This window comes from Balaenoptera physalus, assembly GCF_965194825.1.
Source record: "Balaenoptera physalus genome assembly, chromosome: 4".
In the NCBI taxonomy this organism is placed as follows: domain Eukaryota; kingdom Metazoa; phylum Chordata; class Mammalia; order Artiodactyla; family Balaenopteridae; genus Balaenoptera; species Balaenoptera physalus.
In genome coordinates, this window is record NC_138891.1 from 47,744,192 (window position 1) to 47,758,798 (window position 14,607).

The following is a 14,607-nucleotide window of genomic DNA, read 5'->3' on the forward strand; positions in this document are numbered from 1 at the left end:
CCCCCATTTTCTTGAGTTTGGCCTAGGTTGAGAACATCCAGTAGTACAAATAAGAAAGCATGAGGCCTGGAGATAGTGTGTCAGAAAGCCTGTGCCAAGGAGCTCACACTCCCTTTAGCTCTCTTTCATTTCCTCTCCATTTAGGGTGCCCACCACCCTTCTCCCCCTCCTTCCTCTCCCCTCTCTCGGGGTATAATAAGCATAAAGCAGCTGGGGCAGACTGGGGAGAGACAGACCAGGTTCTTCTGCCTTGTACAGGTCACTGGTGACCTGATGTGCAATTCAGTGACACTTCTCAAACTGTACCATGCATACACATCTCCTGGGATTTCCTTGCAGTGCACACGCTGGTTTGGGAAGTCTGGAATGGGACCCAAGATCCTGCGTTCTAACAAGCTCCCAGGTGATGCCCATGCAGCTGCTGGGTGCAGACCACACAGGGAGTAAGAAGGCACTAGAGTGTATTGGATGAAGAAAAGGAGACTAAACTTAGGGGGGTATAAATTAGGAGTTTGGGATTGACAGATACACACTACTATATATAAAATAGGTAACCAACAAGGACCTACTGTATAGCACAGAGAACTATTCTCAATATTTTTAATAACCTATAAGGGAAAAGAATCTGAAAAAGAATATATATACAGGGCTTCCCTGGTGGCGCAGTGGTTGAGAATGTGCCTGCCAATGCAGGGGACACGGGTTCGAGCCCTGGTCTGGGAAGATCCCACATGCCACGGAGCAACTAGGCCCATGAGCCACAACTACTGAGCCTGCACTCTAGAGCCCGCATGCTGCAACTACTGAAGCCCACGCACCTAGAGCCCATGCTCTGCAACAAAGAGAAGCCACCGCAATGAGGAGCCCGCTTGCTGCAACTAGAGAAAGCCCTTGCACAGAAACGAAGACCCAACACAGCCAAAAATAAATTAATTAATTTTTTAAAAAAAGAATATATATACATATATATATATCACTTTGCTGTATACCTGAAATTAACACAACATTGTAACTCAACTATACTTCAATTAAAAAAATTAAATAAAACTCAATAAGAGTCCATTAATTTTTAAAAATTGTATTGCAAGTTCCCACATGATGATGCAGTTACCTACAATAATGTAGCCATGTTTATTAAATATGAAATGATTAAGACAATACTCCAAAAATAGGTTAAAAGAGTAGGAAGTTGTATATAACTAAAATGAAACTAAAAAGGAAGGGTCAAATAACAATATCCACAACATTCAGGGAGCACTTACTCATTGTTCTAAGGGCTTCGTATATTCCATCTCATTTAGTCCTCACAATAACCCCATGAGGTTAGCATGACCATGGTACCTCCATTGTGAAGATGAGGCAACAAAGGAACATAATGATTGAGAATTTGTCCAGTCATACAGCTAACGGAGCCAGGATTTCAACCCCAGAGTCTGGTTCAAAGCTTAAGCTCTTACCCATGACCCACATTACTAATAATCATTGACCATTAATTTCAGTATTAATCATTTATTAGAAAACCTTCATAAAATCTGCAATAAAATAAATCCAAAATGTCAAATGATTGCATGGTCTGGTATTTATCAAAATCCAAATGTATTTTTCAAATGTGATTATAGCTACACAGAACTGGATTTATAATTTTAGTGGAAGAAAAATAAATACTATCCCTAGTATGGGAACTAATCCTAGCCTTTCAACTCCTGTTTCAAGAGCCATAGTCTCTTAGAGAAATGATGATACAAACATTATCTAAATCCATAATTTTTAAGTGCAAAATTAAAAGCTATAATTTCACATACACATATGGAAGTATTATTGTATTAACGTAGACTTCAAAATGTATTCTACAACATGTCAGCTAATATTTTAACGAATTTCTCATAAATGTTCGGCACCATTTTTACAATGTAATATAGAGGACTGAGAGTCAGTTTCAGCATATAATTCTAAGCCAAATACTTGCTAACAATAGACTTTCAATGAAAGTAGCCAAACGGATGTTATACTGGAAGATCAAAGCTGGAGTCACAGAGTAAGCTTATATATTTTGTTATACAAGCATATTTGGATTTAAATTGGGTTAAAATGACCGCCAACTGGAAAATCTTTTTAGGTAGTTTGTATAACTGGCAGGAACATACTAAAAATGTAGATAAGGACGCCATTCCACCACAGATACTTCTTTGATGATGGAATACTAAAGTGCTGTTTTAGCAAATATCTTTTTAATTTGTTCAAGGCTAGATCACTTATGCTAAGCCTTCAGAATCCATTTGAGTTTAATTAAATTATCCACATTTGCCAAATTAATATGTAATTTTTAACTCTCCATTTCACTTTTGTTATGTAGAAACAGCCTAAAGCCACTGGAATTTCTTTTAAAAATAAGAAATCTGCAAATTTGGGGTTTTATTTTTACCACCAACATATATGAATGCAACACATAAAATGTGCCAACAACAAAAGGCATACAATTTACTATCTCTTCTCAATGTGCTAGGCACAATGCTAAATACTTCACATGCATTAACCATTATCCTCAATAACTTTGAGGTCGTTATACTACTGTTACCTGTCTTATCCCATTTTACAAATGAGAAGACAGAAACAAAAGAATTACGTCATTTGCTGAAGTTCACATAGCTAACAACAGGTAAAGTTGAGATTCAAACCCCCAAAATGTAAACTCTTACTCCCCACCTCCCATCCCTGTACAATTTTCCCTGATTAAGGTCCTGTCATAGGATATAGAAAGGTTGACTCTGATTATCCAGTCAGCACGACCATCTAGAATGATGGAAGCTAAGAACACCAGGTAACCTCAGAGCTCAAGACTATAGAGTTAATTACATCTACCGAGCTTGAATTTTTAAATAACTTTTTGTGCTTTTAACAAGTATCATGGGATGTTATTTTCAATTCAAATCAAAGAACATCTTTTCTTAAAATCTTAGTAAATTCTTTAAGAATGGTTAGGGCCTAAACCCTGACTTCTATTTACAACAGTTTTCAGGCAAATCAGTTTTGTAATCACTGCACGCTTCGTCACTCTCATCTGCTTTCCAGCCAAGGCACATGCCATTTATACTGTCCGGGAATGTCATTTGCTCCCTTTTCCTTCTCTCTGGAAAAACAGAGTCTTTATTTCCAAGTCAGATCTTATCTACATATGCCATATTGTTTGAATTCCATGGCCTTTAAAAAGTGCTCAACATAGAAGAGGATTAATAAGAAATATTGACTCATAGCTCCTATGCAAATACTTTTTCAGATCAACAGTGGACTCCAACAATTCAATTCTGCCATAAGACGCTTTTAGCTTTCATACTTCAAACTTCAGGAATATTAGCATTTGTTTATATTTTCTAAACTTTTCTGGATAGGTATAACCTGTTAAAATTCCACCATCATATCAAGTAAGGAGAAAAATAGTATGATGTATGATGTAAAAGTAAGAGCATTATACCAAGAGCCAGGGTTTTACAGTTAATATTATTAGTGCTTTATTAGACTTAAAGCACTCTAACTCTCTGAGCTCAGTTAAAACTGCCATGAAATAAGGCTAGTAATACAATCTTAAACCAGAAGTGATTATAACTAAATTCTCTGAAACTTAATAAATCTTAGTTATAGTGATCCACAAACATTAGTTATAATCATTAAATTATTTGGGGGAAAACTGCTTCCTAGTATGTATAATATTTTAATTGCAAAATATACTGGATATCTTCCTTTCAGTTAGCTTCAATGATAACAGTGTTTTCAATAACAGAAACGCTTTAAAGAAATGACTCATTCAACAAACATTTGTTGAGTACCTATTAAATTGCAGGCATAATTCAAGGTGGTGAGCACACAGCAGGGAACAAAAGTAAATCCCTACTCTCATGAAATTTACATTGTAGGTGAGTGGAAAATAAACAAATAAACATACACTAAAGGGTGATAAATGTTATGTAGATGAAGGAGGCAGCTTCACAAAACTATAGTCATCTCAGCTGTTGCTATTTTATAAAGAGCTGTCAGGACAGGCAATGTTTGAGTTGACCTTTATTGATATGAGGAGACCTTGGGGGGAGAAAATTTGATGGGGAAATATTAATAGTTGAATTTTGAACACATTAAATTAGCGATTTTGGTTAGACATCCAAGTAGAAGTGTTGATTAGGCAGTCTGAGTTGAAAGTTCAGGGGAGAGATATGACTTAAAGAGGTAAATTTGGGAACCATCAAAATAAAGATGGGCTTTAAAGCCAAGAGAGTAGATGAAATTACCTAAAGAACAAGTATAAACAGACTAGAAAAGAGGCCTGAGGACTAAGCCCTGTGGCACTCCAACGTTAAGGGGTCAAGAATACAGAAAAACAACACAGCCTTACACAGAAAAATACATACCATACGATTCCATTTATATAAATTTCAGTAGGTTTAGCACCACTACATGTATGCTGATAAAAATCAGAATAGTAGTTGGCTTTGTAGTGGGAATTAATTGGAAAAGGCACAAGGGAACCTTCTGGGGTATTCTATTATCTTGATGGGGGTGTATACATTTAAGATTTGTCCATTTCGCAGTAGGTAAATTATACCTCAATAAAAAAAAAAGAGAGAGAGAGAGAGAGAACGGGAGGAGATAATGTGATGACAGCAAGTGTAGACAACTCTTTAGAAATGTTACTAAAAGGGGTACAGGGAGAGATGTGGGGATCAAAGAAGAATTTCTGTTCCAGTTTTGGTTCGGGAAATACTGCAGAATGTTCTTGTGCTGATAGGCACGATCCAAGGGAGAGAGGACAAAAGTTAGGTGGTGTCTTTAAACAAGAATGAGAGGATGAGATTCAGGGCATCGTGTAGCATTGGCCTTTCCTGGCAGCCTGCACACTTCACCCTTAGTAACGGTCATGAAGGAAAAGACATGGCTACCAAGCAGGTTAAGTCGGGACAGGTGTATGAGCCCATGTGAAAGTCTGATCTTATTCCCGTGTACGTACTAGCAGAGCGGCTTTGTTCTCACACTGCCCACAAACCTTCCCTTTTATCTTGGGTTTTTCATGTTCAGAAGAATTTGCCATTTTATAATTAGATGGTTGTTTCACTGGCTCTGAAAGGGAAAAAAAAGACCAATCACATTAAAATACGATGTTCAGTTTTCTGATTGATAAAGGAAATTATGCACATTTCTAAGTTCTCAAACAGTATATAAATGTTAGTTGCCCAATAAGAATGGCATGTAGCCAAGTCTAATCTTCCCAGTAGACTAGGGAGCCCACAGTCCCCCTCCCACCCACTGTGACCACAGGGCCACACATATCCACCCATATCCATTGTGCTGTAAACTCAGTTGAACTGGACATGTAAAATTACAGAATGTTAAAAACTATGCTTTGGATAGAATTCCCATAGCATTCTGTCCCATCTCTGGATCAAACTAAAGCCCACAGAGAACAACTTCTATAATAAATGTTATACATATTTTTATAATTTGTTCTATCAAATTATCTTAACTATCCAAATTAAATGTTTATCCTCTATTTTAAAAATCTTATTTCTTTTAGAATTACTGTAAATTCAAATTTTATTTTTGGTTTTTGCTATTTTCAAATACTGTATTAAAATATAAAGCAGTTTTCAATATTCTTTTAATTTCCCAGAGTAAAATTTCAATCTATAATTTTATACTGCTAAAATTTTCTTCCTAGAGTTTAAGGAACAATGCTATGAAAGTTCTCACTTTTCAAAAATACTATTATTATGATCATATCCTAAGTTGATTTGTGACATAAAATAAGCACCCCTCCCCAAAATACAGATAAAATATATTTTCAGTATCAAAGAAAAAGAGTCACCATTTTTGGGTTTAGAATCTTTATGCTGCATGAACAGTTCTAGCACTTAAATTTTCTATGTAATTCAAATGTGAAAAAAAAAGAAATTATACCTTCAGCATCTAATAATATAATGGTAAACTGTTTACCTTGAAGCTGCTCCTTCAGTAATTTTAATTTCACTTTTCCAGCAGAAAGCTGTATTAATAAAACAGATATTGCATGTCAGGTATACAAACTCAAATTAAGTTACTAATAAAAATATTATAAAGCCATAACATTTTGGTGCATCTTGAACAAAACAAACATTTTGAAAGAATAATATAATCGGAGATCTTTAATGCATATATAGGAATTTTAATTAAATCAAGAGAAAATTCATAAAAGAAAAATATATTTTGGAAATATATATAAACCAGTTTTTAAAAAAAACATGTCACAAATTATCTTTAAACAAAAATTACATATCACCATGAAATGATTTTAGGAAAGCACTAGCATTCAAATATTGTAAAGGCTCAGTAAGCCTTTTCTATCTCTGATCTTTCTGAAACACACAAAGCCTAATATTTGTGTAGACTGAATCTAAGCTGAATTCTGACTAAGCTATTCTGCTCACATAACTGTAGAAGCTAATATCATTATCTTAATTGCCCAAATTAGAGGACCACATGTTTAAGCGTCATAGGCATAACCTTCAAATATATTATTTGTGATCCCTGACTTTCCCAAGTTGTAGCCAAAAAAATTGAGTAAGTAACAATCATGGATAGGTATTTCAAATAAATAATCACTTAAAATCCTTGGATCTTAAGAGTTTAAGAAACGAAACAGATTCGCCAATTGCACATACTTGCCTTGGTCTTATTAAAACCAACATCTGAAGTACACAGACATTCACGGAGCATGGCGCACACTTACACACACACTGTCAATTCATGCCTCATTTTCAATTTTCAATTTGCATGCTCAATTGCCCAATTTGTACATGAGAATATGAGAACAATGGTTGCCTCTATGTCTATGGCTGTACCAACTGCAGTCATCTTTGAAAATTTAGGCCTAATTATTTTCAGTGAATCTCGTGGTTTTGCTTCAAAAGGGCATTTGTTTGTTCCCATTCTTTAAGGAGCTGCTCAGATGCTATGTACCAAACACAGCAGACAAGAAAATAGAATTGAAATAATCAATTTTTATGTGAACCACACTTTTATTTTTAAACTGGCAGTGTTGTACAAGTTACAGATAATTTAATCTTATTTTTTATAACCAAATTATCCAATACTATTACCTTAATGATACATCTGAATTGCAACATGATCTATGTGTTTATAGGCTACCTGGGCAGAATGGATATACCAAAGCAAAACGAATTCATTATTAGGGACATGTTATACTTTGTTCTTGTTACAGTGAATAATATTTTTCTGCTCTATGAATATAGCCATATTTACTTCAAATGAATCAAACCGCATACAAATATTTCAATGAACAAACTGCTAGCTTACTATTTTTAGGCAAATAGAATTTCCTCCTAAGTCTGATTTTTATCTGTTGGGGAAAAAGATGAGGGTGGAGTAGCGCTGGCCCAGGGGTACACACACACACAGGCAAACACCATAAAGATATATATATATGGATATGCATATGTGTGTATATATAAAACACCAGAAATTCAATATACTGAAGCCTATACCTTATTAACCCACTTATGACTCCACCAGGAGATGCTGAAGGGGTCCTATCAGGAGTCAGGGCAGCTTAGCGTCTCTACCACACAGACATATCATCTGGGCCCTTGGGGTCAGACTATGTTGTATTCATCGGCCTCCCTGGCATTCACAAATGCCTCCATCCTGCCACTAATGTCCTAATCCACCGTGCTGGGCCCACACTCCTTCCACAAGCCACCTTTTCAAATATCCTCATTCTTAATCCAATTAGCTACTCAACCTTTGCCATTCTCCACTACTTGTCCTTCCGTCCAGGCTGCTCTGCCCTTCCATGAAGCCCTTTATTAAGGAGTCCTTTAACTATCTTATGCCTTAAAAATTTCCTTAAAATATCTCTTCCAAAAGTTCACAGTAACTGGACCCACCTTTCCTCACACACAACCTTCTCCACAGAACTCTCCAGAGGAAATAGCTCCATTTCTACTCCCTTTCACTCACCAGGAGAGAAGAAAAATGTTCTCCCTGTTAGCCCCTCAGTGCTGCTTCCAGAATACTGTTCTGCTCTCACCATTAGGTGAAGCTGCCTCTACTGAAGGTCCCCACCATCCACTTATTGCCTTTATCAATACCCAGGATCCTCTTTCACCTGAACCTCAGCAGTCTGTTCAGTATTTCTCTCCAGCACATTTCTGGGTGATGATCGTGGAGACTTTACTGTCCATGTTCACCTGACATCCTGATGCTGAAAACCCTCCGACATGCTGACTACTATGAACGTCTAAGTGCCTCCTCAGCCACCTGACCATTATGACCAAACCTTGGGCCTAAGCAGCAATCTGAATGGCCATACTTTCAAAATCCCAAACTCAGAGTTTCTCAGTGCAAACCGCAATCTCCTCACCTCCTTCCTCTTAGACCTCCCATTATCTACCAACCATTGTGATGAAATAATAGCAACTGGGTCCCCTACAAATCCATGGTGAATAAGCCCCGTGGGCTCTCATGGCTCTTCAGCAATCCATTCATTCATTTGCTACTAAACCTCAAGCATGATTCTCACATGATTTGGCTACTCCAAATCTTCTCCATTCCAAAAGACTCAGATTCACCCCACTTCCTTTCCTTAATCTGAACAGATGATCTTGCCTTCAAATTTACTAAGAATGCCAAGGTCTTCCTATTAATATTTTTCCACAGCTTCCTGCCTCACCGCCTGTCAAAAGCAACCTCTAAAAATGTACCTTTACTGCCACCTGTTTTCTCTTCCATTTTTCTTGTCTCAGAGAAAATGTGCCCTCCTTCCCTTGGTCAGGCCCTCCTCAAGGAGCTACCTCTTCAAAGCCCTCAGCAACTGGCGCCTCTCTCATTTGAATCTTCAATCTTTCTTCCACTAGTGAATCTATCCCTCAGCTACAAATTGGCTCACACCTTCCCCCTGATTCTAAATATATATATATATATATATATATATATATATATATATATATACAGTATTTATATATATAGTATTTGTTTATATATTTTTGTATTATATATATAAAGTCTCCTTGATCCTATTAAAGCCTTGAGAGATCATCCTCTGTTCTCACGTTTACTGAAACTTTAGCCTTTACTCATTGCCACCTGCCTTTCTTTTTCAACCACTTGAAATATATTTTTACCTCTGATAACAATCCAACCATCAAATTTATTGTTTTTAAAAATTCTCATTCTCCGTAAATAAACATTTTAATGTGATTTTCAGTTAATATTACAATTGGTTTCACACATATTATCTCATACCTTGCTCAAAACTCTGTGAAGTAGTCAGCAAGTACTGTTATGCATGTTTACAAATATGGTAACAGTAGCCCAAGAAAGGTTACATCATTTGTCTAAAATCACAAAGCTAATGAGATGAGTCAGGATTTTAATCTATATAGTCTAGCAAAGGGTTTCTTGTTCTTGGTACCACTGACATTTTAGGCCAAATAATTCTTTGTTGTGGGGTCTGCCCAGTGCATTGTAGAATGTTCAGCAGCACCCCTGGCTTGTAGCCACTACACACCATTAGCCAAAAAAATCCCTCTCAGTGGTGATAACTAAAAATGTGTCCAGACATTGCCAAATGTCTCCTGGGGGACAAAACTGCCCCCTGTTGAGAAACACTGGTCTAACACTAAACCTAACTTTTTCATTACAAATACGTCAATCAAGGTTGACTTCTCCATTTTTTTTCTAAAAATGTCCTCCTTTACTTTCATCTCCTATGAAATTACATTACTTTGACTCTATTTCTCCCATTATTTCTCTTCTCAGGCTCCCTTTACTGAAGAGCTGGCAAATTATCTTAGAACTAGCCTGAAAGCCTGCATTCCAAATCTTGGCCCTGACCCTTGACGTGAGCAAGTTATTTAACTTTTTTGATGTTAAATTACTTCATTTGTGGAACTGGAAAAAATAACAACTGCCTCTTAAGAGTGATACAAGCACTTAATGAGATAAAACAGGAAAAGCACTGTTGACTGGTATAAAGCAGATAGTGAATAAATATTCAAGTTCTCTTTGCCTCCATATTCTCTGGGCTTCATCCTTCATACCTGCCCTTTATCCTTTACACCTTTCTTATCCTTTTTATAAATTCTTAGGGAGCACATTTACTCTCTCAGCTTCAACTAACACATGAGAATGCAAACAAAACTCTAACATCTTTGAAATTTGCTAAGAGAGTAGAACTTCAATGTTTTTATTTAAAAAAACAAGGTAAATATGGATGTGTTAATTAACTCGATAGAGGGAATTTACTTACAATGTATATGTATATCAAATCATCGTGTTGTACACTTTAAATAACTTACAATTTTACTTGCCAATTATACAATAAAGCTGGGAAAAGAAAGTAAGAGAGGGAGGGTAGAAGGGAGGGAGAGAAAGAGGAAGCCAACTATCTACCTCTAAATCTAAACACCAGAATTTTTTTTTCCAGCTCCTTTATTTATTCTATCTCCTAGGCAATTCACCCTGGAATATCAGTTATATATTTGACTACTTCTTTTCCTTTCTCACTGTGTTTTGGGTCCATGTTTCCTTTATATTTCTTCTGCTACGTTCTCATTCAGACTCTTCTCATCTGACCTTTTAATAGACTTATAAATAGTCTCTATGCTTCTGTATCAGTGGTCTCCAAAGTAGCATGTATGCATGCCTGAGGGAGCTCAGGAAAAGATCAAAGAGAAGAAAAGAAGCATCTATTCATGTTTACATCATCTTTGATTAATTTCCATATTTTGTTTTACAATAAACATGACATATTAGTAAATTAGTATGTATATAAATAAATTATATTTATAAGTAAATTAAAAGTTCATAGATAGAAAGTCCATTCTTAAAATCTATTTTTATTGCTGTGGTACATGATCGAAAGAGTTTGAATATCATTTGCTCTATACTCTACTTACATAAACTTCAAATACACTGGATATTAACAAGATCAACCATCATACATCATTATCTTAAACTTGCTACTCTCCTGCTTCAAAGTTGTCAGGGAATTCTATTCACCCAGTGAAAAAGTCAACACTCCTGAGTCTGGTATTCAGGCCTCCTACCCTCCTGCCCAATCTTATTTCTACTCCCACCTTCTGTAACTCCCCAACCCCCCATGCTTTCATCCTCAATTATGAGGTTTATGGGAATAGGCATTATGACTTATTCATCACTTTTCCTTACAAATATATCTAGTACACGCTCAAATATTTGTAGAGCTAAACTATTATTTCCCAAACACAAATGATTCATACACTACATGGCAAAAATTACACAGTGATTTTTCTTATAAATATTTTCATATGTGTATCATCTTTTACATTAGGTAAGGATATCCTTGAGAACAAGGATAATTCACTATAAGACAAAGAAGGCACTTAATAAATGCTATTGAATAAATAAATCAATAATCACAAAGAGTCAGCACTTTTAATATATTATATTTATAACAACATCTAAAGTATGGAACACTGTCTCAGAAAGATAATGAAAAATGCAAAGTGGATTATAAAACTTTTAATACAAAAATTAAAGAAACATGTCTCAGTAAGAGAATAACACTAAAGAATAAAATGCCTTTTCTAAGCCAAAAAGGTTAGAAGTGCCAAGATGTCTGTAGATGCCAATTGACCCAATGAAAGTTTAATGATAGGTATATAAAAAAGAAAAAGCTATATAAGTTAAAACTTACAAAGTCACAGATTTTGTACTAAAGAATCCAGAAGCAAAACAGTTTTCTTTACATAAGGACACTCATTTGCCTTTAACCTTAAATATTATGTAATGTTATATTTTACAATACACAGTAAAGATAAAGCAATTCTATAGCTGGGAAATTTTAAAGCATTTTCCCTTGGGTATCTTCACATATGGAATCAACAGTTTATGAATAATTATTATTCAAGCAGAACATAAATACATTAAATAAATGTGATATAATAAAAAGGCAGAAAAAAGTCTGTCCTTTGTTATATCAAATAATTTTACTTTCACCTTAATATAGAACTACATAGTTCTATTTCACGTACTTAAAACCAGAACTGAACTGAATGGAAAAATTCAGTTTAGAAAATTCACCTGAAGATGAATTTTTAAAAATCAACTTTCAGATGAAAAACAAAAACATATCTGAATAGTGAAAGTTGCATATTAGCCCATAAAATATAATCGAAATCCAATAACATGCAAAGTTGTTAAAACAAGAATAGAAGGTTCTTAAGTATGGAAGGGAATGCAAGATCTGAAAAAATAATTTATATCTTCTCAGCAAACTGCCTAAGAATCAAATGGTATTTTCTTACCTTAATAACATTTCCTTTATTTTGTGACATCATGCATGATTGATTACCCAATCTGCCCACTTGTCCAGATTTCCAGTGACATCCACTTGACCTTCAATATATATGAACAGAAGACAAAATGTAATTACTAAATATATTTCTCCTTTTAATGAAAACAAATATATTTCCCCTGTTTCAGAAAATGGAAATTCAGTTGTTAACATTTAACAGACCACCACAAAATAAAAATGAAATATCAATAATGCCACAGTATCCTCAGTAATTCTAAAATATAGCTCTATTATATTTGGAACTTTTGAGAAGAAATGAATAAAAGTGAAATGTCCAAACACAGATAAAGAATTTCATTTTTTTAGACATTTACAATGACTAAAGATAGCTTTACTGATTTATAGGAAATTTTACAGATTGTCATGCAGTTTTAAAAGCTAAGCGTTCACAAATGTAAAGAGAAAAAGGAAGCAAAACAAGACCCCCCAAAATTCAGCAGATCTACTATGTGATGAATTCCTTATTAAGACTTCAAATTAGCTCCCACAGCAAAAGGTAACAGAGCTTGCAAAGAAGGCAAACTGTTTCGTTTTACAGTTTTCAAAGCACTTTTATTTGAGCCTCACAAAATCTTTTGAAGTCAGCAGAGCAGGGAGGCCAATTCCCATTTTAAACAATAATGAGAGAAAAACTTGCCCAAAGCCACAGAAATAATAAATCATAAAACCAAGATTGGAAAACCAGACTTTCCATCTTCCTGACCAGTAACTGGCAGGTTCTCATTCTGGCTGTGACATTTACTATCTGTGTGACCTTAGAAAAGCATTTAACTATTCTGAAAACCTAGTCAAGCTTTAGAACATTTTTGAAAACATCTAGAAAAGGTTCCTCAACTAATGAAAACTTACTCTTGGGGGCTGATTTCAGGAACTCTGATTCACAGATATATTCATGATCCACTGAGAAGCCCAAACTAAATCCAAATTAGTGAAGGTTTAAAAAAATAAGAAAAAAAAGGAAAAACCAAAAAAACCACAGTAAAAAAAGAGAACTGGCCATTGGATCATTAGGATAAGAGCAGCAAGATACAGAATAAACTTTGTCACCTGGGATGTACTACATTGAGATGACTTTGATTAAACCAATACTCTGGTTATTAGAAAGGTTGTGTGTACAGCTCATGAATACTTTTTCAAAGAGTTAATCTCTAAAGATAAACACTACTAAAACTATAATAAACCTTTGAATTTTCTTTAATGGTTTAGAAGGTACTTCATAGATATTTGATAATCATCATTTTGAATACTAAACAAAAGCAAATTTAATACACAAAAAGTCTGGTAATATTTAGTACCACCAAAAGCATATGAAATACGCCCACTCATTCTCTGTAGGAGAAAGTTATACACTTTTGAAGCCTATTTGAAAGAAATTCTCCAATGTCTACCAAAATGTAAACTGCCATATACTTTGACCTAAAATTACATGGGTGGGAATTTATTCCATAGGTACTCTTATATATGTAAGCAAAAATATATGTAGAAGCATATTCATGGCAGCATATATAATCACAAAATACTGAAAACTTAATAAAGATCTGAAAAATAAATGCTATTATAGCCACACAAAGAAATACTATGCAGCCACTAAAAGAATGAGATTGCTGTGCACTGACGTGGCAAGAGCACTAAGATATATCAAGTAGAAAAGTAGAATGTGAATCCATCCACAGACTTTTATAGATGAACTCATTTTAAAAATGTAAAAGACATGTCAGATACAAACCTACACACAGACACACACACACAGACACACACACACACATTCAAACACATATATACATAGGCTTGTACAAAGACATTTGTGGGAAGAAACATTTTAATTGTTAAAAGTGGTACTACAAAATGGGCTGGGAGTTAGCCTAAAGTGAAGAAGAGATAATTTTCATTATATAACTATCAGTTATACTTGATTTTAATTATATTTATGTATTATTTTTACAACAAAGCAAAATGCTCGGTAAAATTAGTACAGATATGCAAGCATAATATTAGAGAAGTCTAAAATTTCAGCTAAAGCACATTTGCTAAAAATATTTCAAACATACGTGAGGGTCTGAATGATTCTTCTCTATGTGCATGTTAACCCCTGCCCCCCAAAAGTCTTTTAATAAATAAAAATGCCCTACACATAAACTGGCAATCTGCTATTGATGGCAATTTTATGGGAGCAAAGGGCAAGTTCTGCATTGCTGTCCTCAACATTCCAGACTATAACTGGTTCAGAAGAG

The 14,607-nt window shown here is 34.9% G+C and overlaps 1 protein-coding gene across 5 annotated transcripts in view; it reads right to left on the reverse strand.

The window, feature by feature from the left end:
* The window catches only part of ZBBX (zinc finger B-box domain containing), a 110,036-nt gene that overhangs the window by 83,806 nt on the left and 11,623 nt on the right, over positions 1–14,607 (reverse strand). For all 5 annotated transcript variants that reach the window (XM_082458397.1, XM_082458398.1, XM_082458396.1 and 2 more), the window contains 3 exons: positions 12,327–12,417; positions 5,977–6,025; positions 4,994–5,103 (listed from right to left, as the gene is read on the reverse strand). In XM_082458397.1, the coding sequence (XP_082314523.1) occupies positions 4,994–5,103; positions 5,977–6,025; positions 12,327–12,417 (250 nt within the window). The remainder of the gene's footprint in view (positions 1–4,993; positions 5,104–5,976; positions 6,026–12,326; positions 12,418–14,607) is intronic.